At 40.8% G+C, this 22,636-nt stretch overlaps 2 protein-coding genes across 2 annotated transcripts in view; one reads left to right on the top strand and one right to left on the bottom strand.

Annotated features, from left to right (window-relative positions):
- The window catches only part of tbl1x (transducin beta like 1 X-linked), a 27,179-nt gene extending 12,499 nt beyond the window's left edge, over positions 1-14,680 (top strand). Inside the window, exons 2-15 of the mRNA XM_028590936.1 lie at positions 4,904-5,009; positions 5,596-5,741; positions 6,032-6,251; positions 7,790-7,922; positions 8,100-8,241; positions 8,345-8,408; positions 8,550-8,647; positions 9,367-9,427; positions 9,587-9,708; positions 9,797-9,871; positions 9,967-10,094; positions 11,633-11,798; positions 11,903-12,004; positions 12,163-14,680. Coding sequence (XP_028446737.1) covers positions 4,952-5,009; positions 5,596-5,741; positions 6,032-6,251; positions 7,790-7,922; positions 8,100-8,241; positions 8,345-8,408; positions 8,550-8,647; positions 9,367-9,427; positions 9,587-9,708; positions 9,797-9,871; positions 9,967-10,094; positions 11,633-11,798; positions 11,903-12,004; positions 12,163-12,189 — 1,542 coding nt within the window. The 5' untranslated portion in view covers positions 4,904-4,951 and the 3' untranslated portion in view covers positions 12,190-14,680. The remainder of the gene's footprint in view (positions 1-4,903; positions 5,010-5,595; positions 5,742-6,031; positions 6,252-7,789; positions 7,923-8,099; positions 8,242-8,344; positions 8,409-8,549; positions 8,648-9,366; positions 9,428-9,586; positions 9,709-9,796; positions 9,872-9,966; positions 10,095-11,632; positions 11,799-11,902; positions 12,005-12,162) is intronic.
- Positions 14,326-22,472, bottom strand: gpr143 (G protein-coupled receptor 143). Its single transcript, XM_028590937.1, has 9 exons — positions 22,082-22,472; positions 20,276-20,385; positions 19,612-19,706; positions 19,189-19,281; positions 18,879-18,988; positions 18,676-18,784; positions 17,059-17,176; positions 16,714-16,969; positions 14,326-14,958 (listed from the first exon to the last, which is right to left on the bottom strand). Exons 1-9 carry the CDS (start codon positions 22,335-22,337, stop codon positions 14,855-14,857), a joined length of 1,251 nt encoding a protein of 416 aa, XP_028446738.1. The 5' UTR covers positions 22,338-22,472; the 3' UTR covers positions 14,326-14,854.
- Positions 22,473-22,636: the final 164 nt, after the last annotated feature.

Consider the following 22,636-nt stretch of genomic DNA (forward strand, 5'->3'; position numbering starts at 1 on the left):
AGCACGTTTGAAAAAGCTACAGTCCTGTCAGTTTTTACACTATTTCTACATTCAGTGTGATCAGTGTGTGACAGTGTGTCCAGCCAAATACACAATCCATGCAGTTACACTAGTAAATTGAAAGAAAATATGACTTGAAGCCTATAACTATGCTTTGGATTGCAATTGTAAGATAAGTAGACAGATTTCATTTAATTAAAAGTGAAATGTAACTGTCAAATTTAAAGCTACAGGAAACTGTAAGTCGAGAATTTATAGCTAAATGCAGTTAATGCATGTTAATAGAAATGCTTAAAAAACTGTCAATCGCTCCCATTTCTGTAATTAAATGTTGTCATCCTTGTTTCTGGATTTAGTTTCTGTTGCGACTGTTTTGTCAAACCAAGGACAATTGCTCATTTCCTTGTGTTGTCAGTAATTTGTGATTGTCAATTGTCTAATCTGCTAGTTGAGGGAATGACCTTTTACAACATGTCAGAGAAGAAACTTAAATTGGCAGGATATTTCAATTTAAAACTTCAGAGGAATAAAATAGGGGAAAAGGAGTAAAAGAGATTTATTTGTATGCTGTGCCAATTTCCACCAGAACTGGGTAGTAAACAAACTAGGCTGGTAAACAAGATGTAGTGCAGAGAGTAGCACGGAGGCTCCATTGTTGGAATTTTTGTCTGTGAGTTTTTCCCAAATTAAGTATGAATTTACAAATATTTAACGGTTTCAGCCGCAGTGCTGGGCAGACATGTAACATTAAACCGTTTGTTTGTCGTGATAAATTAATGCAATCCCTCTTTGCCTCAGATAAATACAGAGTGAGAATGACACCTTGTTTTGCCGTTGAGGGGATTGAATCGATTTGGTGCACGCAACACATAATCTGGGCTCATTCCTCAAATGTAGGCTATTGATACTCTTTCAGCATTAAGACACTTTAGTTAGTTTAGTTTTTTTGTTGGGTTGAAGGTGTTAATGGCAGTGGCATATATCCGTTACCTTTACAGCTATAGCAAACTCAGCCATGTGGAATAGTTGTTTTGTGGGGCTTGGAGGTCTCCTGCATTATTTCCAGGGCCGCCTTGTTTTTATTTGCATCTTACTGAAATGCCCACCATACTATATATCTGGGCATCTGGACCTCTGTGAGAAACCTCATAATTCAAAATCAAGTTTCCTGCTGTACCTTTTTTTTTTTTTTTTTTTTTTTTTTTTTTTTTTTAGCTGTAATATCACAATATTACAATAATCATAATCAAGGATATGTGGTTATATATTTGCTTTTTAATGTGTCTGCTGTAAATATCGCATACTTCTACATCTGTGCTGGTTAAATAGCAATTTTGTAGTAGCAGCCTTATAAGCAAAGCAAGTGTTTTCTTTTCCTTTTGTGATGACTTTCTTTTTTCAATGGGATCATATCTTCAGGCTTTGACTCCACTTATCACTTCAGTGGCTAAACCTCAGAGCCGTTGCAGAGGTTAGCATTTTGTCTGGTTTCCCGGAAGGCGCATTGTTTGGTCAAAGGAGGCGTGGATGCCCAGGGAGTTGTGTAATGGATGGTGGCATCATGGGCCCATCTGATATAGAGATTATTGCTGTTGCCCTGCACCAATGGGACCTGAGTCCCTCCAGGCTGCCTGTTAATTACGTTTCCAGTTGTTTGGCATGTAGCTGTGGCGGCCTTGGTAGCAGCGACTGCCTTGCTTTGATGTGGCTTCTCCTAGTCGTATATGTAAGCTGAAGATAAACACAGTGGCAGTGGTCAAATCGGGGCACAGTGCCTTACATAGACAGGCTTAGTGTTGTGCTTTCTGGCAGAATAAAGCATCAAGCATTTGCCTTTGAGTTAGTTTTCTTTATTGATGTAAATGAGGATGTGTGAAACAGTGAGATGAAACCAGTATTTGTTTTTATAGTAACATTTCTGAGATTCTGTTCTGTTTTTTTAAATTAATGTTGCAGGATTATTTTTTTTTACTCCAAGTGTAACTTAAAGGTTAGGTTTTGACCTCTAGAGCACTATGGAGCTGTATTTAAGAGCAGGTCCCTGTTATGTGTTATGCACGAGAACCCACATGCACACCACATGGTTTCACACTATTTCACTGACTTCCAGGTGGCTGTAGTGTGCCAACAAATGTAGGGAAGAAGAAGACTGCTTGCTTAAAAAACATGGATGTAAACAATACATGATTAAAAAAAGTAGAATCAGCTTTGCAAATGTTTTAAGATGAAGGAAATAGACATTTGTTTTACCTGAAGAAAAACCCACAAGCCACCTTTTAATGGCACCACTTACATACTGTATAAAAGACACTTTGTTCTGTGGCTGCACCAGTTACAGAGGTTGTTATAATTCCAGCCCTTAGCATGGCTGCTGTGGTGCAATAAAGGCAGACTCCATCTGAAAGAATATACCAAGGTGAAAGTGAATAATTCATGTTGAGTAACATGTTCAACCCCTCTGGCTGTATGCCCACTGGTAATTGGGACAACACCATTCTCTATCTATTTTGCTCGATCTCTCTTGTTGCTATGCTACCAAAGGGGAACTTGAGTGGGCCTGGACAGTGTTTGGAATGAAAGTTGGACAGCCATGTCTTCATACCTGACACAACCCTCCTCCCCCCTTCATTTGTCTTTGTATTCTCAGCAAAATGTCTGTCCTTTTTAATCTGCTAGTGAAAGAGCAGGAAATAGTTATACAGTTATACATGATTATATAGTTTGTCATGACTCATTCTCAGCTTGCTGTTTGTTTCTTTTGTTAACCATTTAGCTAATCTTAACTTGCTTATAGAGCATTCTCTTTCTTTCCATATGTACATCTGTCTGTGTTTACATTGTGTGCAATGTTGTTCAAGCTCCATTTACTCTGCCCACGTAAAGTGTATGCGTAAGCCACAGGGAAATTATGAACTCTACAGTATTCTTGTTTTCATCAGTCTGAGGACAAAAAAAAAAACATATGGAAACATAATTGCCTCTCTGTTTGTTTGGCTCCATTTGGTTTTGAGACAATCTCAGTTGAAGTGTTAACATAAGCTCTGTTAAACATCACTATTGAAAATAACTCAGAAGTGAAGGTCAGGCTGGCTGCTCTGAATAATTCTCCTCTTGCTCTCTTCTGTAATTCACTAGATGGGCAGTAGACAGGCATTTAATATCCTTACTGCTTAATCAGGGCTCTTTCCATCTAGATGGCTGGCCAGGTCACTAATGGGAAGCACTATTCAGTTATCAGTGATAGCAAAATGGATATAGACACTCCTATTAGGCCAGAGAAGAGAGGGTGGGAATACTTACATTCAGTAATAGACATGGAGTCACAGTTTAAATGACCCAGGCATTGACATTTTAAAAGGAAGGAATCGTACAATTGGCAAGACAAGATTTCGCATGTACTCAGGGCACGTTCAGACCAGAAAAAAACGATCTGACGATTCGGAGTGTGGGAGTGTCACTTAAATGGCCCATTTGCACAAGTAGACTTTATATTTCACAATTAGTGGTTTCCGTCTTTTCTGACTGCACTTAAAGGCAGCATCGTGTCAGGGAGAAAGGAAAGAGACATAGGGACTGTGCTTTTTTTGTTGCAGGAAACATTGAGCTATTACACAAACTGGGCAGTTAAGTGCTTGTGTTGCGTTTTTTTACCATCCATAGTGTTTTAAAACGTTCTTGCGGCAGCAATAGAGGCAGTGATGTTTCCTGTTTACGGTAGGGGACTCTCACACTACCTCAAAACAAACTGCCAAGTCTGATCATTGGTTACATGATTGGCCACCGCAGCGTGACGTTGGGTTGCGTTTTTCCAAAAGTTGAATCTCTCTCAACGTTTTGCTGCAGGCTGCTGTTTTTTATCGGCTCCCACCGCCGCAGCCTGAACACACCACCCCCATTCAAAATGAATGGGAAGACCTGCATTTTTGCTAGGTTGGGGGAAAATAGCCTCATGAGACTGTCCTGATCTCGCAAGCTCCAGTTTTCCACTCGCAGATCAGTCTGGCATCTTGAGATCTTGAGGGGGAGGATTGCTACCGCATAGTATCGCAATATTTTCCATGGCAATAGCGTATCGATACACAGACGCCAGGTATCGATCTATTATAATATATGTGTTGGTCAGTTTGTCTGCTTGACAATCCCATTTTGCAGCAATACAAGTGAAGTGAGATGAACAAACAGAGAAATGTATCTTTTTAGATGAAACAGATGTTGACAAAGTTTCCTTTTGGGGACATCATTTGAAATTGGGAAAAATTTGAAGTTGGAAAAAAAGTTAATAAATTGCAATGTATCGCAGAATATTGCAATTTAATTTTTTAAATCGCAATAATATCGTATTGTGACATAAGTATCGTGATGATATCGTATCATGAGGCCTCTGGTGATTCCCATCCCTAGTTTTTGCTGCTCCATCTGTTTTCTCTGGCTTAAGGTTAACCTTCTATGCGTCAGTTACATTTCCTTGAACCACTTCCTCAATGACTGCACACAGCTTCTTTTGCAACTTGCGCAGATATAACTTTAACGGCTGATATTCTACAATCCCTCTTTTCACAGTGTTTACCAGTGTGAACATCAGAATTGCTATATCAGTTAGTGAACGTAGCATGTAAGCGTTGAACAGTAACATGTCTGAGGACCGTGAATGCAGGCTAACAGGTGTGTGTGTGTGTGTGTGTGTGTGTGTGTGTGTGTGTGTGTGTTGGGTGGGATATTAAAATATATTTGCTCATGTCTACATCACTAAACAAGGTTGGGAACAGATTTGTTTTCAAATCTATTTTTAAGTGTGATAGAGAAATCTTTTTTTATTTGTTTTGGAATGGCTTAAGAATATGTCATATGCAAGACCACAGACCTAAATATTAATCTCCACTCCCATTTTTGATTATATTTTCAGGAGTGAGCCCAGCCTTCCAACATACCTCCTCCTTTTCATTGGGCTAAGATGAGTATTACCAGTGACGAAGTGAACTTCTTGGTCTACAGATACCTCCAAGAATCAGGTTGGTCTCAGTAATACCTGCTAAACACAGTCATACTGTTTTAATGCTGATCATAAATGGATTTACTTGGGCTTGATACATGAATTGCTGGTGAGTTATTTGTCTTCAGTATTGCAGGGTTGTGCTAACTATGCACATCTTAGTTGATCAAACATGGTCACTTACATGGAGATATTTTTCCTCAGCTTATAGTGGACGGAAATAAAGAGGGCATTTAGCCCCTGTAATATGAATATCTTGTGGGTGCACAGAATATTGCTTTGCTCCTTAGATGTCAACATGCTATTCACTCTTATAGGATTTGTATCAATGATTAAAATCCTAGCTACTGTGTATTGATACTGCTTCTGAAGCCACCTGGCAGAATACAGGCTACTAATAGCCCTGAGAGGTCATGCCATTATTGGCATGCCTTATTACGCTCTCAAAACGTCATACTTGTTATGCCATTGTTTTTTTGTATTAATTTACTGTTAGCTTTGTTTGGATCGGACAAGACCTTTCCTTGAACATTTGTGTTGTGTTTGTGCACATCTTGTGCTTGGCACTCTCCCGTTAATGAATGTGAATGGTGTTTTGTTTTCAGGTTTCTCCCACTCAGCATTCACCTTTGGCATCGAGAGCCACATCAGCCAGTCTAACATCAATGGAACACTAGTGCCCCCTGCAGCTCTCATCTCCATCCTGCAGAAAGGGCTTCAGTATGTGGAGGCAGAAATCAGCATCAATGAGGTGAGGGCAGGGACCTGCTGTTACTAACTCCCACAGATGTTTTCTAATGCTTAATGATGCAAAGACCGACTTTGATCTCTATGACCACACACCCGGTTAACTGCAATGCTTTTAACATTTTCAGTCATCCTTATACTTTTAAGAAACCCTGATGAATGTCTGTTCGAGATTACCAATTAAGAAACTCTTCACCTCTGTAATTCATTAATATCAGGGAGCCTAGACCAGTCACTAATCGAAAATCACATCGCCTCATGATGTCTTATTAACTACTGTTATTGTCCTGACAGGATGGTACAGTCTTCGATGGTCGGCCAATCGAGTCACTGTCGCTCATTGACGCAGTGATGCCAGATGTGGTGCAGACGCGGCAGCAGGCCTTTCGCGACAAGTTGGCCCAGCAGCAGGCAGCCGGTGCCATGGCAGCTTCAACCTCTGGAAACCAGTCCAACGCACCAAAGAATGGAGAAGCCACTGTCAATGGGGAGGAAAATGGCACTCACAACATGAGTAGGTTCAATCTTCTAAATACGCATGTCCCAATTATCTCAAAATAGGAACTTACAAAAAAACAATGATGTGATCATATGGTTATCAAGAAGGGTTAAAAGAAAGGGACAGACAAGTGCACAAAAATGTTTGTCTTCCATGTAAGTTTCTAGACTTGCATTTAGTTAGGAATCTAAGAAATGCTTTTTCTATGGAAATCTTCAGATAATGGGTCATGAATGAACCTTCAAGTTTAAAATAAAATGGGTGGTTATATTGCAGCATTCTTATTAGTAGTAGAGCTGGGCAATATATCGATATTGTGATATGAGACTAGATATCGTCTTAAATTTTGAATATTGTAATATGGTATAAGTGTTGTCTTTTCCTGGTTTTAAAGGCTGCATTAGAGTAGAGTGATGTCATTTTCTGAACTTACCAGACTGTTGTAACTGTTCTATTATTTGCCTTTACCCACTTAGTCATTATATCCACATTACTGATGGATTATTTCTCAAAAATCTCATTGTGTAAATATTTTGTGAAAGCACAAGTGGTCAACACTACAATATCGTTGCAGTATCGATATCGAGGTATTTGGTCAAAATTATCATGATATTTGATTTTTTTCCATATCGCCCAGCCCTAATTAGTAGTCAAAATCTATATATCTCTATATTTCTGTCTCTTCTTTACTTTTAACGGAAAACATCACGGCCATTGCAGAAATATAATATTGACTCCTGGCAATGCTAAGTTTTCTCAGTTTTTTCCTAGTAAGTGAGCATGCACTGACTACATTAATGTTTCAAAATGTCGTTAACATCTGCTCCATGATATGAATCTGTAAGTGGAACATTTTCAGAGACATGGCAGACAAGAGTTGCTCTTCCAGTGCTGTGTTTTGGCTCTGTGATGTCATAAGAAAACAGCCTAGTATTTTCATTATTACACCTACCAAAATCATCAGTTTTTTTACTTCAAAGGATTTGTCCAAATTACCGCACAGTTTTACATGGAGAATCAAAGATAGCCACGATCAGGTGGAGCTCTAGACAAGGGGAAGGGAAGGGAAGGGAAGGGAAGGGAAGGGAATGTGTGTGTCAGCACATCCCCTAAGAATTTAATTCAAAGGTGTGGATGGTAACAGGAAGAGTTGGGTGTGAGTAAGGTTTCACTGTCTTTCTGGCTTTCACAGGGTAGAAATGATCTGAAAGCTTTCACATATTCTTCAAACATTTACTGTGACTGGGTTCTCATTATACTGTGATATGTGTGTGCACTCCAAGTGGGTCAGTATTTTCAGACTGCGATAAATAAAAATAGCCCTGGCATTTACTAGCAGAAACACATTTTTCTTTTTTAAATTCATATCTTCCTGTTATTTAAAGGTATACCTTTACCTCCTGTAACATTCATTAGCGGTACATTTATCAGCATTTTATTTTTAGTACTCATAGCTTGCTGACAAATGTCTGTTGTTGACATGCGTGTGTTGGTGCATATATAAATGTGTGTGCATGTATCTGTCCATCTGTGTGTGCGCCCACTCTTCACAGATAACCACAGTGAGCCCATGGAGATGGATGTAGATGTGGAGATACCAGCCAGTAAAGCCACAGTGCTCCGAGGCCATGAGTCTGAAGTGTTCATCTGTGCCTGGAACCCTGTCAGCGATCTGCTGGCCTCGGGGTGAGTCCCTGTCTGTGCTAAAAGTAATCTTGATGCGTGCCGGATGAGTCATACTACATTGTATGCACTCTTTGGCTTTTATTTTGTAAGACATATGGCCTCATGAGATCAATCGCTGATAGCTTGGATTCCAGCAATCCTTTGACCCCCCTCCTGCTGCGTTGGTATTCTGTTCAGCTCGGGGGATTCCACCGCCAGGATCTGGAACCTGAACGAGAATAATAACTCCAACTCCACCCAGCTGGTGCTGCGCCACTGTATCCGAGAAGGCGGCCAGGATGTCCCCAGCAACAAAGACGTCACCTCACTAGACTGGAATGTAGGTTCCTGATCATCCATCCTCGTCTTTTACTTTCACCACGTGGTGAACTGACAGCTGAGGGGCAGTTAAGTAACCGTTCTGTTATCTCTCCATCCAACAGAGCGATGGGACTCTTCTGGCAACGGGCTCGTATGATGGGTTTGCCAGGATATGGACAAAGGATGGTATGTCCTCCTTCATTCCAGTACGGTGCTGTTTCCTCGGTCATTAGGTTTATGCCATTGTTATTGTGAATAATGCAACCTCTGTGACAATTTTTTGAAGGATCATTTCTAAAAGAAATGGATATGGCTCTTATCCATTAGGAAATCTGGCAAGCACCTTGGGACAGCACAAAGGGCCCATATTTGCACTCAAGTGGAACAAGAAGGGGAACTCTATTCTCAGTGCTGGTGTAGATAAGGTATTTCATAATGGCCCACAAGCATTGATTTGTGTCTTTCAATAATAATAGCCTCATGTGTTTTTTCTTTACCAGTCCTAGGGCTTGACATTAACTGTTTTGATCATCAGCCAAAGTGTAACTCTGTATCATATAAGTTTTCTGCTATTCATAAACTACAATGCAAACTGCACTGTTATGGGTAAATCTTCTGTACAGTATAAGCACAAGAGACACAGGGAGAGAGAACCCTTAGATTATTTGAGATATCTTACATATGTTATTAAATACACCTACAGTAATTATATCCTAGCATCATTGTAGCATGTAACCAAATCTAATTAAATACAACTTTATAAATACCTTAAGTGAATTAAAATCTGCTGAAATCTGTTATTTACAATAATTGTAGGTTTTGTTTGTGCTACAGTGACATTAATTGCAGATATGCCTATTTTGTGGATGATTCTTTGAAAATAAAACTGTGTATCAACAGGCACGGAGAAGTTGAACAGGCAGATAAAAGAAAGGACACCAAGGACAAGGAATATGACACTAGCTGTATCAGTGATTTATTTTTCTTCCCCTACCTAATATTTGGTGGGATATATTTCAAGCCCAAGTAGTCCTTTTAGAGTACATTTGAAAGACCCTTTTTAATATGCCATATTCTTTTAAATGATGCATTCAGAAATGTTGCGTTCATGCTTTGTAATAAAATGTTCAATTTCATTTCCCAGACGACAATCATTTGGGACGCACACACAGGAGAAGCCAAGCAGCAGTTCCCCTTTCACTCAGGTAAAGCGAGTTCACTGGGTTTCCAGAACAATAAAGGCTTATCATTGTAGATAATATAGAGGATGCAAAATGTTTCCTGCCCAGTTGTGGTTGTATTGTGGGCTCATAAATGCCCTAACCCATTATGAATGCGGTCCTGTGCGTTCAAATATTCCCCAGCCCCAGCACTGGATGTCGACTGGCAGAACAACACCACCTTTGCCTCCTGCAGCACAGACATGTGCATCCACGTATGTCGCCTTGGCAGCGACCGGCCCCTCAAGACCTTCCAGGGCCACACGGTGAACATCTTTTTCTGTGTCGCTCTGCTGACCTTACGCCATGCCTACTCCCTCCACAGTCCCGCTAACGACATTTGTGTGTTTGCAGAATGAAGTTAACGCCATTAAGTGGGATCCATCAGGTATGCTGCTTGCCTCCTGCTCAGATGACATGACCTTAAAAGTAAGTCCTCAGTCTTTAGAGCTTAAAGACAACAAGCCTAAGTGGTGATTAGCATCCAGTCACATATTGCTGTTGCTCTTTCCCCTCACACCCAGATATGGAGTATGAAGCAGGAGTCCTGTGTCCACGACCTCCAGGCTCACAGTAAAGAGATCTACACTATCAAATGGAGCCCCACGGGTCCCGGAACCGGCAACCCCAACTCCAACATCATGCTCGCCAGGTGGGGAGTCTCTTACACTTAGCTCACATTTTAGTACCATACAAGGCAACCACCCAAGTTGCTCAATTTTGAAAGAAAAGTCAAAGTTTGTTAGCCTGGATGCCAGCCGAACTTAGCCCCGCCCACAACATTTGAGGTCGGGGAAGTTCGGTCTGGACTCGATCAGTTGTGGAGCAACTATGCTCGAACCGGAGCTGTTCGGACCAATCAAATTGTCAGGGCGGGCTTTATACGATGATTGCCAGATGATCAACCATAACGTAATCAACCACGTCACCAAAGAGCGCTTGGGTTGAATTCGTTTGAGATGTGTAGATTCCGCCATCGCGTCTGTTGTAGAAGATATCGACAGCGCGTTCATTTTAAAAGAGGAACACAGAACCGCGATCACGTATGTATGCACATTGCCACACGCGTCCGCACGACACGGAAACTGCCGCCTCTGCCGTTGCTCTGTCGAAGCCTCCCTTTGACTCGCAGCTTCTGTGACGTCTGTCTCCGTCGCTCCGATTGGTTGCAGGTCTATCCAGTTGAGTGCAGAGGCATTTTCTTTCCTGGTTCGGTTGAAACACGCCCAACGGAGCAGTATCAGACTCCTATTCTGACTAGAATCTGAGTATGACCACATCAGGCTAGAAGTTTGTGTGCTCAGAACAGGCTTTATATATACGTGTGTGGGGGAAGGGGACACTTGTCATAGCCTTGCATTCAGAATAAATCTTGTTCCTGGTTAAATCCCAGTGCTAGTTATTGTCAGTGGCCCAAAGCCCTACACCCTGACCCAGATGTGCATGCATGTGTAAATGTTCTACTTCAAATACCAAAATAACACAGGAATTTACAGCCCTTACTGACAGCCCAGCACACCTGCCTGTACTTCATATTAGAATTAAAACTGCCATTATTGCCACTGCTCTTATGTAAATGCCACCGTTGAACAGTACGTGTGCAATACATTTTTAATTGACTTCAGTTTTTGCTCCCTCCGTAACATTCTTCCAAGTTCACTTTCATTTGTTGCCAAGGGCACCCATAGGTGATTAGCCGTGCCTATTTATACCTTGGTGAAGATGTGTTAATTGAAAGCAGACTTTTGTTTTCAACAATGTCTCAGTTTTAGGGTCACAGATGCTCACAGTTAGTTACCTTTTTTTGAGATGTCAACACTTTTTTTTTTCTTTTTTTTTATTGCAAAGTGTGACTCTTTAGTGTATTTTTTGAGTGGTTTATGATTTTCAAGTTTCCAAGATGTGTGTTAGACATTAGCATTGTGAAATTGCTTAGGACAAGATGTTCTGATGCTAACACAAATGCCGAAAATCTGTAGCTTCTAACAATGTGTTGTTGGTCCCTTTTGTTTCTGTTTATGAGCTTTCGGGGTGCATTCACTGCATCATAAATCCGTCGAAATAATGAATGCTATTTAAAGGCGTCATGCGGGACTAAAGAAACTTAAGTGAAAGCTGTTTTGGTAATTTTAATGACAAGCAAATAGTTTTTCCTCTCATATCTGATCTGTGTCTTTTCCACACCCACAGCGCCTCTTTCGACTCCACAGTACGCCTGTGGGATGTTGAGCGAGGGGTTTGTATTCACACGCTGACCAAGCACCAGGAACCCGTCTACAGCGTGGCGTTCAGCCCCGACGGCAAGCACCTGGCCAGCGGCTCCTTCGATAAGTGTGTCCACATATGGAACACCATGGTAAGCATCAGATTCATACGGTTCCAAACAGCAGAGGAGAAGACTCATTATGATTGCTAAATCTCGATGCAGTTGGTCATTAATTTGTTTGCACTCTTGTTTAGACCGGAGCATTGGTGCACAGCTACAGGGGTACTGGTGGTATTTTCGAGGTGTGCTGGAACAGCACTGGGGACAAAGTTGGTGCGAGCGCTTCAGACGGATCGGTAAGCCATGGCCATTGTGATGAAGTATTAAACAATTTGCAGCTTTGGTGCCTACAAATAAAATTGGCTGAAAGAACTCATTACTAGTACTTTGAGAACAATAATTTGAACGTTGCTTGAAATGTATTAGTAATGCTACCTTATTCTTTACCTTGTAGGTATGTGTTCTTGATCTCCGAAAATAGCTGACTTGAGACTTTGACGAGGAGTCCTGGAATGTGCAGCAAATTGCCTTCTTCTGACAGCAGCAAACACACACTCATTGCGCGAGAAGAGCTGTAAGGTGGAGCGAAACAAAACCCCTCACAGGAGCCAACGCCAACTGACTTCAGTGCACCTTACTGTTTGTTGACGGGTTTTTTATAATACGCCTATTGGAAACATAATGGAAGCCATTTAAGAGATCCCCAAGAATGGACTGAATCCAACTCCCTGGGTGCATCCGTGTTGTAAAAGGTTTCTAATGAGAAAGTGCCGGGCCCCCCCCCCCACCCCCACCCCCGGGCCACTGGTCCAGCTGTTATTGGGTTGTAAGGGTGGAAACACAAAGATGAGTTTTATATAAAGAGAAACGTGTTAACGAGACACGTGTTTGGCTGTGAAGGGCAACAAATTATGAAAGAGAGGTTGTAGGTTTTTTTTTTTTTTTTTTTAAGAATTCCTCTGAGCAAATGTTACGTCATGTCCAAATGAACTAACTGGGGACGTGATAAAAGTAACATCAATACTGAAGCACTGGTATTGTCTGTTGACAGGGTGCTTAGCTTCTTCCCAGTGGAGAATAGTTTGTTTCAAGAGTACTTCTTGCTTCTTTTCTTCTTTTTTTTTTTTTCTTCCACAGATGGACTTTTGAAAGTCAAAATTGAATGTGCCGCTACAAGGCAGTTCTTAGCTCACGTTTAACATCAGGTCAACAAAAGGAAAACCTGCCAAGCAACAGTCCTAACCTCCTAAAATGACCTACCCAATTCACTCGAGGTTAGATAATGTCATTTTACGGTCAAGATGTGAAAAGTGTGGTTTACAAAGAGTTTTCCCTTTTTTTTGGATGTAAATTTCAGAATGTAAAGATATGTAAATTAGATTAATACACAGACTTATATACTGTGTATATATGTTTATATACAGTACACTTTAATTAATGGCTAGCGCTGTCACATCTTTGCTGATAATACGTGACCAGACCTCTTTTTAAATGAAGTGCATGTGTCATCAGCTTCTTTTTATACAGTCTTTTTCAACTGGGCAAATCATATCCAATTCATCGAGTCGATTCTTTTTTCAGTGAATCACAAATGGCGTTGACACAGATATGTTAAGCAGCTTTGCTTTTCCACTATTAACCCCTGAAAGCCATGGAAGAAATGAGAACCTCATTACCGGCATTCAGGGAATTATCTGGTCAACAATATGGGAGAGAACAGTCATCACAGTCTCCTGCCTGGCTTCTGCCAAAACGTTGCGTTGTAGGTGGAACAGGACATCACAGAATCAATAATGTTAAGAGTATCATGCAGACCTGAGCAGGGAAAGCAACTACAGCTTATTTAGCATTAGCATGGTTTCTCTTTGGCACTTTTCTCTGAACAGTCTTTTGACCAGAAGGTGGAGGTCAAGGAAAAGTCCTGCTGTTGCTTTAAAAAAAAAGAGCTATGTTGGTCTTGTTTAGTCCCGCGTTGTGGGCTGAGCTTCATCAGCGTGCTGTAAGAGTGGCTCCATCTGCTTACTGGGATCTCATAGAAAAGACTCTTCAAACTAACTTGCCACCGCTTTGATTAGCCTTGTTTTCTGGTCCCTTTTAGTCAACGTCTGCTTGAGCAATGTGAAGTGCACTTTTTGTAATGGTGGGTACAGCAAATGTTCAGATTTTGCTGAAAGTTGATGGGCCAATGTTTTTTCCTCTTTTTTTTAATGTCACAATTGGATGTTAATAGGTGGTTCATTGTTTTCTTACTTTTTCATTTGCGGAGAGCCATTATTGTCTGTGTCAGACTGAGAATTGGGCTGTGGGTTGGTGGCCGTTCTTGGCATGCTTAGGAGCCCGGTAAGGAATATGTGCTGTGACAGCTAATATCTCTCTCGCACCCCAGTCCAGGGTGCAGTCACCTGTTTCCAAGACAAAACTTTAAAGTCATTCAGTGTCTCAAATAAATCACTCTATTTTGATATCAGAAACCATGGAGCCTGCGTCTCTTGAATTGTGTTTTTCTTAGCTCAGGAGTATTTTGTTAGTCACTCAAAAGACAATAACAAACTGCCACCAACAAAACCTTACGAAATATTTTGGAAATTTAATATAATATAAAATAGATGTGTGCAAAAATACAAGATGGACAACTGGAAATGCAGTAACTTATAAAAACCAACAAAAAAAAACCACTAATTGGCTTATTACATTTTGTTGTGCATTTGAGAACTTAATGTCAATAGAGCACATCTAATTCAGTGAATTTTCCAGGAGAAATATTTCCTCAAGCACTTAAGGCACTTTTAAAGGTCAGCAAGTTATTAACCAAAAAATGTTCATGTTTGTTTTGTTGACTGACTGCTGTAAGAGACAGTGAAGTAGATTTGAACTCTTCAGCTGCTGTACTGTCAATGGGTTTGAATGTTACACTGTACTGTACTGCAGACAGATTTAAAAAGCTTAGGAAGGAATAAAAGGCTTAGAATCAAGAATCTGACTTATTTTGTTATACCAACTAATGAAATCTCATGACTAGTTAATATCTGGGGGAAATCTCAGCGGGATAATAGAGGCTAAGAGGAGACGATTTAAAAAAAAAAAACCTAACAGAACAATGTAACACAGGAAAAGTAGAGGGAGGCGGGTTGTTGATCACACCCCAGCTAGTGCCTCACAGAGTTCTCCAAGGATTCTCCATCAGCGTCTACTTCCTCATAGTCTTGTAGCTCGCTGGAAATGTGGATTTCAACTGTACTAGAGTCTGAACCTAGCAAGAAAAAATAGGGGTAGATTACTGGGTGGGACTGCACATGACACCTTCACAGCTTATAAAACGGCTCATCCATTGAGCTATTGATCTTGTATTGATACATACCTCCATCACAAATGTGCAAATGCATTGATTCAAAAATGTATTTTGGGAATTTCAATACACATCTTGCAAATGCAGTCTTTAATGTGGAAATGTTTAATGTATTGCATCTTAGAATTGGGGGAGGCTATTTAAATGAATGAAAAACATAAATCCTTTAAAAGATTAACTTTATTAAGACTTGTCATTTCAGAGACACTGAATGGTGACACGAAAACATTGAATAGCCTTTGTACATGATCTACATTGTGCACAAAAAAATGGTATAAAATGCTTTACAAAATCATCCCAAAATACATTTAATAGTATCTTATAGGCCTTTTGTCACAGCAGACATGTTTGACATGTCATAGTAGGAAAAGTGTGGGTGTTACTGATACGTCTCTGTTGTATTCATGTGTCGCAGTAAGCCGTGACGGTGAGCCAGCATGCACAATACCAGGACCCTGAAACTGAAGCAGCTAAATGGAATTCAGCCATCATTTAACTATTTACACCGGTGCTTTCCCTGCTGTGACGTCATCACTCAGTGTTACTAGAATGAGAGTATAAATATTGACATTTCTATCCAGTGAACACATCAGTGTTCAATTAAACTCAGTTGCCAGTTTATTAGGTACACCTGGCTAAATCTAAAGTAGTCTTATACAACAGTCCTACCTTCCTATAACTCCTACCTTTTAGGTCATAGTGTTGGGTGTTCCCCACATTTGTATCAATGAGGGTAAACTCACCTCTCAGTATTATACAACAGCACAACAAACTTCAGCCTCCAAAATGACTATGCAGTTGATTTCTAATAGCTTTGACAAACACCGATTATAACCTTCATGGAGATGTATTACAGGGCTCCTAACTGCATTAGTTTTGGCTAGGTGTACCCAAAACATTGCAAACTGAGTCTATTTTACCTGCTTCATCTAAAAATTCAACCGCTTTGCCATTGCTCTCTGGATATGATTTTTTGCATAATGACACTTAAAGCTCCGTGTGATAACTTGGCACAATTGCAGCACCCTTAACAGAAGGTCAGAATTTGCACTTATTATGAAGTGACACAGTAAAAAAGCATGCCCTGCCACGGTGGATTAACAAAGAAAAACCTGTTTTTATCAGTTCATTATTAACAAAAAATGCATAACTTGCAATTTCACACTACTGTGATAATCAGTACACCGTAGATCAAAATAGACAGGGTGTTTCTAACACTACATGCTTCATTATTGCATCCAGTAGGAATACAAAAAAATTTCAAACAAAAGCAACAAAAACACCTACAAATGGGTCAAAACAGTGTTCATTTTCAATTGTGACCCGGGAGACAAGTGTATGGTCGAATGGAGACCACACAAGGGTTAAAAATGTATCGAAGAGAGCTTTTGTCCTAGTCAATGTCTCCAGAGCTTTGCCACTGAATTTAATTTAATTACCATGATAAAATAACTAGAAACAGACTGGTTCTCACACAGTTGGAGCAGATTCCTCAGTGGAGGATATCATGCCATAATGATGTCATCCAAAGAAAATATATATTGCATATTAAGTCCAGCGATCAGGAGACACCATGCACCATACAGGATGCTGATGCTTTAGAGCTTCACCAGCCCTGATATACAGGTGAGTTGTTACTGTCTGTTCCTGCCCAATTACCTTCTGATAAGACGCTGATGGCGTCGGAGTGGTGCTGTCCGTTGCTCATCATGTTCTTCTTGGCTTCCTGGACATGACTCTGGTAGAGCAGAGTCGCACCCACTGTGGTATTATGGCCTGCTGCATTAGGCGCTGAAGTAGAAGCTGAGTCCCAGGCCAGCTCTCTGCTCCGCTGCAGTCTGAAGTCAACGTCAAAGCCTGTCCAGCCGTGAAAGGCCAGGGTGTTGAGGAAAGCTTGCATGGGGTTCAGGATACCCTGAAAGAGTTAAAATGCAGAAGAATCGAAGGTGTTAAAACATTGATAAAACTAGTGTTCTTTATTCTGTCTTAATGTTTTTGACCCACCATGATAAACCATGTGATGAGGGAAGCATTTCTGATATTCCTGAAACCGTTGTCATTGATGTCTGTCTGCATCTCCAGGTAGAAGAGGAGGCTCTCATTGATGATGTTGGGAACCCAGCTAAAACATCAAAATGTCTCATTAGCTTTTAACAAGTCCCTCTCAATAAGACTTTAAAATTGGACTAATTTTAACCAAAAAAAACCACATAATTTTCATCAAATGAATATGCAGCTGATATCCTAACAATGGTTGATTTTCTCTATTTAAGTATTCATGGATTTGCCTTGGGAGAGTCACATTAATGCGAGAATAACACAACAACAAGATGGCTTCATTATAAATGAAGTCGGTAACACTTTATAATAAGGGTACAAATCATAAGCAATGCTTAACCAATGCATGACTCATGGTTTAAAGGAGCAATGCAATGGCAAAAATGGAATATAATATTCATAATTAAGTTCTTATTAATTTATAATCACCTGAAACTAAGACTCGCTGTGTGTTCATTAGCTTAGAATGAGCCCTTCATAGCTACATAGGGAGCGAGTTCTCTTCCTTGCAGCCCGCCATGTTGCACTGCCAGGTTTCTACCGTACTGTTACGCGCCGTAGTATTTTGTGTTTGGGTTTTGCTGGGTTTTGGGTTTGGGTTTTCACCGGCTCCAGAGTGGGCCTTTCGTGTTTTTACGTTAGTTGAAGGCCACCGTAGGTTCTACTACATGCTCGGAAAGGAATGAGGGGAGAGGTATTCAGTTGATTGCAATCTGCAACCTTACCGCTAGATGCCACTAAATCCTACACACTGGTCCTTAAATGCATGAATTAATGCAGGACATCCAGGATGTATCACCCATTCCTGTTGTTAATTAGTGAGCTTTAGAGGTGCTGGTAGGTGGAGAGCCAGGCTAATGGTTTGCCCCGTTTCCAGTCTTTATGCTAAGCTAAGCTAACCGGCTGTAGCCTCGTGAGACCGTCCTGATCTCGCGAGCTCCAGTTTTCCACTCGCAGATCAGTCTGGCATCTTGAGATAGAGAAAATTTGGAGCCGCTCGCCAAACAACCGGGCCAATCAGCGTTGGTTTTGAGGTGGGTTAGGTGGTGATAGACAGATGGTTTATCCAATCAGCTAACCAGTATTTTCAGACAGCCGTCCGGGAACCTGAAATGGTGACTTTTATTCCTAAATTCTCTTTACACAAACGGCAAATATCCTTTACCGACATGTTGCTTGCTTGCTGAGCTAACGAGCTATGCTTTGCCTGCAGCAGCAGGGGTAGCCTGGCTTGTTGTTGTATTTTCATACGCTTCGTTGATCTGATTGGTTGATTTGGCCCGTCTATCGGATGGTTCATCCAATCAGCTAACCAGTATTTTCGCCCCTTCCCAAAAGTTCTCCAACTGAACTTTCCCAGACGGATATGCCGAACAAATGTGAAGCAATCCATCTGGCGGAGTCAGGTTAAACCGGCTGCTGACTGATACCACTCTTAAATCTGTACGATAAATATGAAGCTACAATCTCATCTAACTCTTCGCAAGAAAGTAAATAAGGGTAGTAACCAAAAACTATTCCTTAAGGATAAGTTTATCACGTTGATAAAGAATGGTAACATACCAAATAAAGAACACCAGCATTATTTTAAAGAAGCGTATTTTTATCTCATTGGCCAGCCGTCTCTCATTTTCGGTGTAGATTCCTTGTCGTCCTTTTAGTAAAGATGTCACTAAATCGGAAGGATGAGAGAGGTGGATATGTAAGCCCCTGTGCATGTGTAAGAACTAATTTGACATACAGAGATTTGAGAGCAAAGAACTGACCTGCAGATACGGTCCGATTAAAGAAGACGGGATTGGCTACGAGGACGAGCAGCATCGGTGCGTATGTGGTGACATAGTGGGGGATGGCGTGCTGGAGTCCTTGCTCACAACTGCACACAAATGCAACAAAATAATGAAATTAGCATTGGGAATCACAGCTATATAGTGCTAAACAGAGGAGCTGTCATCATTGACAAGTTATCCACGGTCTTTTCTGATAGTCTCAAGCTCTTGCAAGAGAAAAAGACAGTGACGATCGCTGACGGAAGGTGCTTGACAGTGCATTGAAAGAAACAACAAAGCGTCTTACTCAGAGATGGATGGGTAGTAGAGCATGGCCACTCCTTCAACACACAACAGCACAGCCAGACCCCACGTAATCATGTGGTAGAGGATAATGGTGCTGATGGGGAAAGAAACAAGTCATGAGATCACAACACATGCTGCAGCTCTGTATCTTGAGGATAGTGTTAGCCCATTGAAACACAAGAATCTGATTTTGAACAAAATTCAAACCACTTTCAGGGTGTTTGCAAATGGAGTCATGAGACCAAAAAAAGAAGCATTACATCTATAATACAAAGTGAAAATAAGTGAGGAAGATGTTTCACACGTTGCGCTTGTTGTAAATGACACACTCTCAGCTCAGTTTAAAGCTTTCTGCTTCATTGTGTGTCTATAGAAGGAGAGGTTGAGGTGATAATGAATTTTAAATGGAACGGGAGGTGAGTACCTGATTCCTGCAGATGTTTTTACCACCAGGAAGACGTCAACAGCATAACAAAAGGTCCACCAAAAAGAAGCGCTGAAAAACAACTGGATCCACACCTGTAACACATAAATTGAATACTTATAATACAGGTCATAATTCTGATCATTCAGACAATAAGAAGCGTGAGTAATTGTGCCTTGCTTTTGAGCTTAATCTGTTATCTGTGACGTTATTTTATGGTCAGCTTTGTACATGCTTTTTGAGCATGCGTGAAACCCTGATTTTCCAGGATCACGCATGATATTATAATAAACTAAACTAAATAACTAAAATTAGTTTTTCCACTATAGTCCCCTTCCTGTCATCTGTCAAGCATAAAGCCGTACTTAAACAACATATATGGTGCATTTACTTGCATAAAGTCTAAGTTAAACCGTTTGATTGTTGAATCAAGGGGTGGCAGTAGCTGGTTCAAGTCCACGTATGGACCGAAGTACGGGGTGTGGACTGGTAGCTGGAGAGGTGCCAGTTTACTTCCTGGGTACTGCCGAAACCCCTGAGCATGTGTGTGTAATTCAGGCCTGTGTGTAGTGTGGTCTAACAACAGAATTTCCCCACTGGGTATAAATTAAATAAAAAATGAAATGTAATAAGGTAATGCTTTGTCAAAGAGTATCATACGTACTGCACTGCCAACACAGAAGACCTCTGGCCAGGCTTCAGTGCTGTTGGCCACTGAGACGCGGTCAATGATGTTCGGCAGGCTCAGCCAGACAGATGACCTTACAATGATACCTGGAGGAGGAAAAAAAACACATGATCTCTAATTGTTCACTGTTAAGCTCATCAGACATATCCTGCTTTGACGAAGAAAATGGAACAAACAAACAAACAGGGCAAAACAAATGAACAGGGGATGTGGAATTTGTCTGGTTTTAATTAACATTGAAAAACATCATTTCATTCTGTATTATTAACCGTGTTAAATAATTAGATTCAGTCATGGGAGCCCTTTTAATAGCAGCTTTATGTCATGGAAATATGAACCACCTCCAGGTGTGTTTTATAAGGGAGTTTCCATTTCCTACATGAGACTCGGGACAACGGGAGCTCTCCCAGAATCTTAATGTGATGCAGACTACACCCTGTTGTGCATTTCTTTTTTAAATTGTGTCAGGGGTGTGCTTCAAGCTGTTAGCTTGCAGTTGTGGATGAATCTCGCTGGGCACTAAGTACACAGAAATACATGACTTCATCTGCCTTCTCTTTCACCAAGTGCAGAGGCAAAATGATGAATGATCAAGGTTCACATTGGTTCTGATGCAGTGCAACAATCTGAAAATAATCCACTGCCTTTTGTGTGTTATTAAATGTGTCTTTAAGAACAATGCTGCATTCAGATCAACAGAAAAAAAGGTTTGCAGTGGTTAGGAGTCATTCATTACTCACATGAGAGGAACATGATTCATTATTTTGTTTCAATAAGCTGCTTCAGAATTGTAAAGGGACAGTTCACCCCAAAATCAAAAATACATATATTCCCACTTACATGTAGTGCTATTTATCAATCTAGATGGTTTTGGTGTGAGTTGCACAGTGTTTGTGATATCGGCCGTAGAGATGCCTTCTCTCCAAGGAAGCATCATCTCAATGAGAGGCTCATGCTTCTGACAGGGCGTGATGTAAACATTGATCCTCGGCTGAGCTGTAACTGTAGCTAACCGATACTGCTAGCTCGCCTGAGCTAGCTAGCGCTACAGCTCAGCCAAGGAGGACAGAAATTGCTCACAACCAGGTCTGTGGATTAACTTTTTTTTAATGATTTCATGTGACAAGTAAATACATTGATTTACTGATTTCTGGAAAGAGACACTGCAGCAAGTTTTTTGTTATGTATTTTTTTGGCACTTTGAGCACCACAAGGTGAGTGCCACTCAGTTCCATTATAGGCTACTGGAGAGAAGACAGATGTCTCTTCGTCGATATCTCCAACACTGGGCAACTCACACCAAAACAATCTAGATTGCTAAACTGCACTACAGGTAAGATGCAAACTATGTATTTTTGATTTGGGGGTGAACTGTCCCTTTAAAAATGTATTTTGTACAAACTTTGTACAAAGCTCAGATTTGTATTGGATCAGTTTGGAAGTTTCCAGCTAAAAAAAAGAGTGAACATTTGTATTATTGACTTACAAGTATGAACTTGTTTTAATGACTCAACGTGTTGCAAAAGCTCATATGTGGAGAGATTCAAACAGATCAGTTGAATTTTTACATAGCTGTACTAAAGTTATGTTTAATGTGTTCTCTGTTTGCATAAGCAGGTCAGATAGGCAAATGTAGTGCAACAAAAGGGTTAAAAACAACATATTTGCGTGCATAACTAGATCCAGCAAGCAACATCGCGTTGTAAAACTAGTTTCTCTCAGCTGTGATTAAAAAAAAAAGACTTGGCCTGTACCAGCAGTTCGTTTTTTTTTTTTTTTTACCTGTGCATCCCAGTATGTCACATATACTGATGATGAACAATATCCGTGAGGAGGACGCGGGCCTTGGCAGCGGGTACTGTCCGAGTCTTCTGTATCCCTTGCGTTTTGGCAGAATTTGTAAAACAGCAAATACGAGACTCAGAGTCGCGCTTCCAAGACCTAAAGCCCCGAACAAGACGGGCTGGAAGGTGACCACAAACTCTGTCGCTGCGTCTCGGTTCGGGCAGCAGAAAGTCTCCAGCCGGGGGGAAGCCATGACGCACTGGGGGAAGAGTGTTGGAGAGAGAAATAAAGAAGTGGTGCTACGGTATCAGGAGAAAGAAGAAAAAGACAAAAAACGAGAAGAAATGATTGGGTACATGAGCCGACTCTGAGAAATCACGGGGTTGAATCATCATGTGCTTCCATTTAATCCCTGCAGTTGTAGTTTAACTGTGCCACAATACAAGTAACCGACAAAGGACTGTTGTGTGATTTAGGTCTGAACTTAGGTTCAGCAAGCTACTGTATATTTTAATTAGTGCATTCATGTACAGTATGTTGCAGTAGGTACTT

Source organism: Perca flavescens, chromosome 11 (genome assembly GCF_004354835.1).
Source record: "Perca flavescens isolate YP-PL-M2 chromosome 11, PFLA_1.0, whole genome shotgun sequence".
Lineage (NCBI taxonomy): Eukaryota > Metazoa > Chordata > Actinopteri > Perciformes > Percidae > Perca > Perca flavescens.

Bases quoted from the DNA above. Each gene is read 5' to 3' on its own strand.
- gpr143 (XM_028590937.1), bottom strand. From the start codon at position 22,337: ATGGCTTCCCCCCGGCTGGAGACTTTCTGCTGCCCGAACCGAGACGCA. The intron at 17,177-18,675 runs GTATGTTACCAT...TTGATGTTTTAG, and splicing joins ATGCTGGTGTTCTTTATTTG to CTGGGTTCCCAACATCATCA. The intron at 14,959-16,713 runs GTAATTGGGCAG...TTTTCTTGCTAG, and splicing joins CATCAGCGTCTTATCAGAAG to GTTCAGACTCTAGTACAGTT.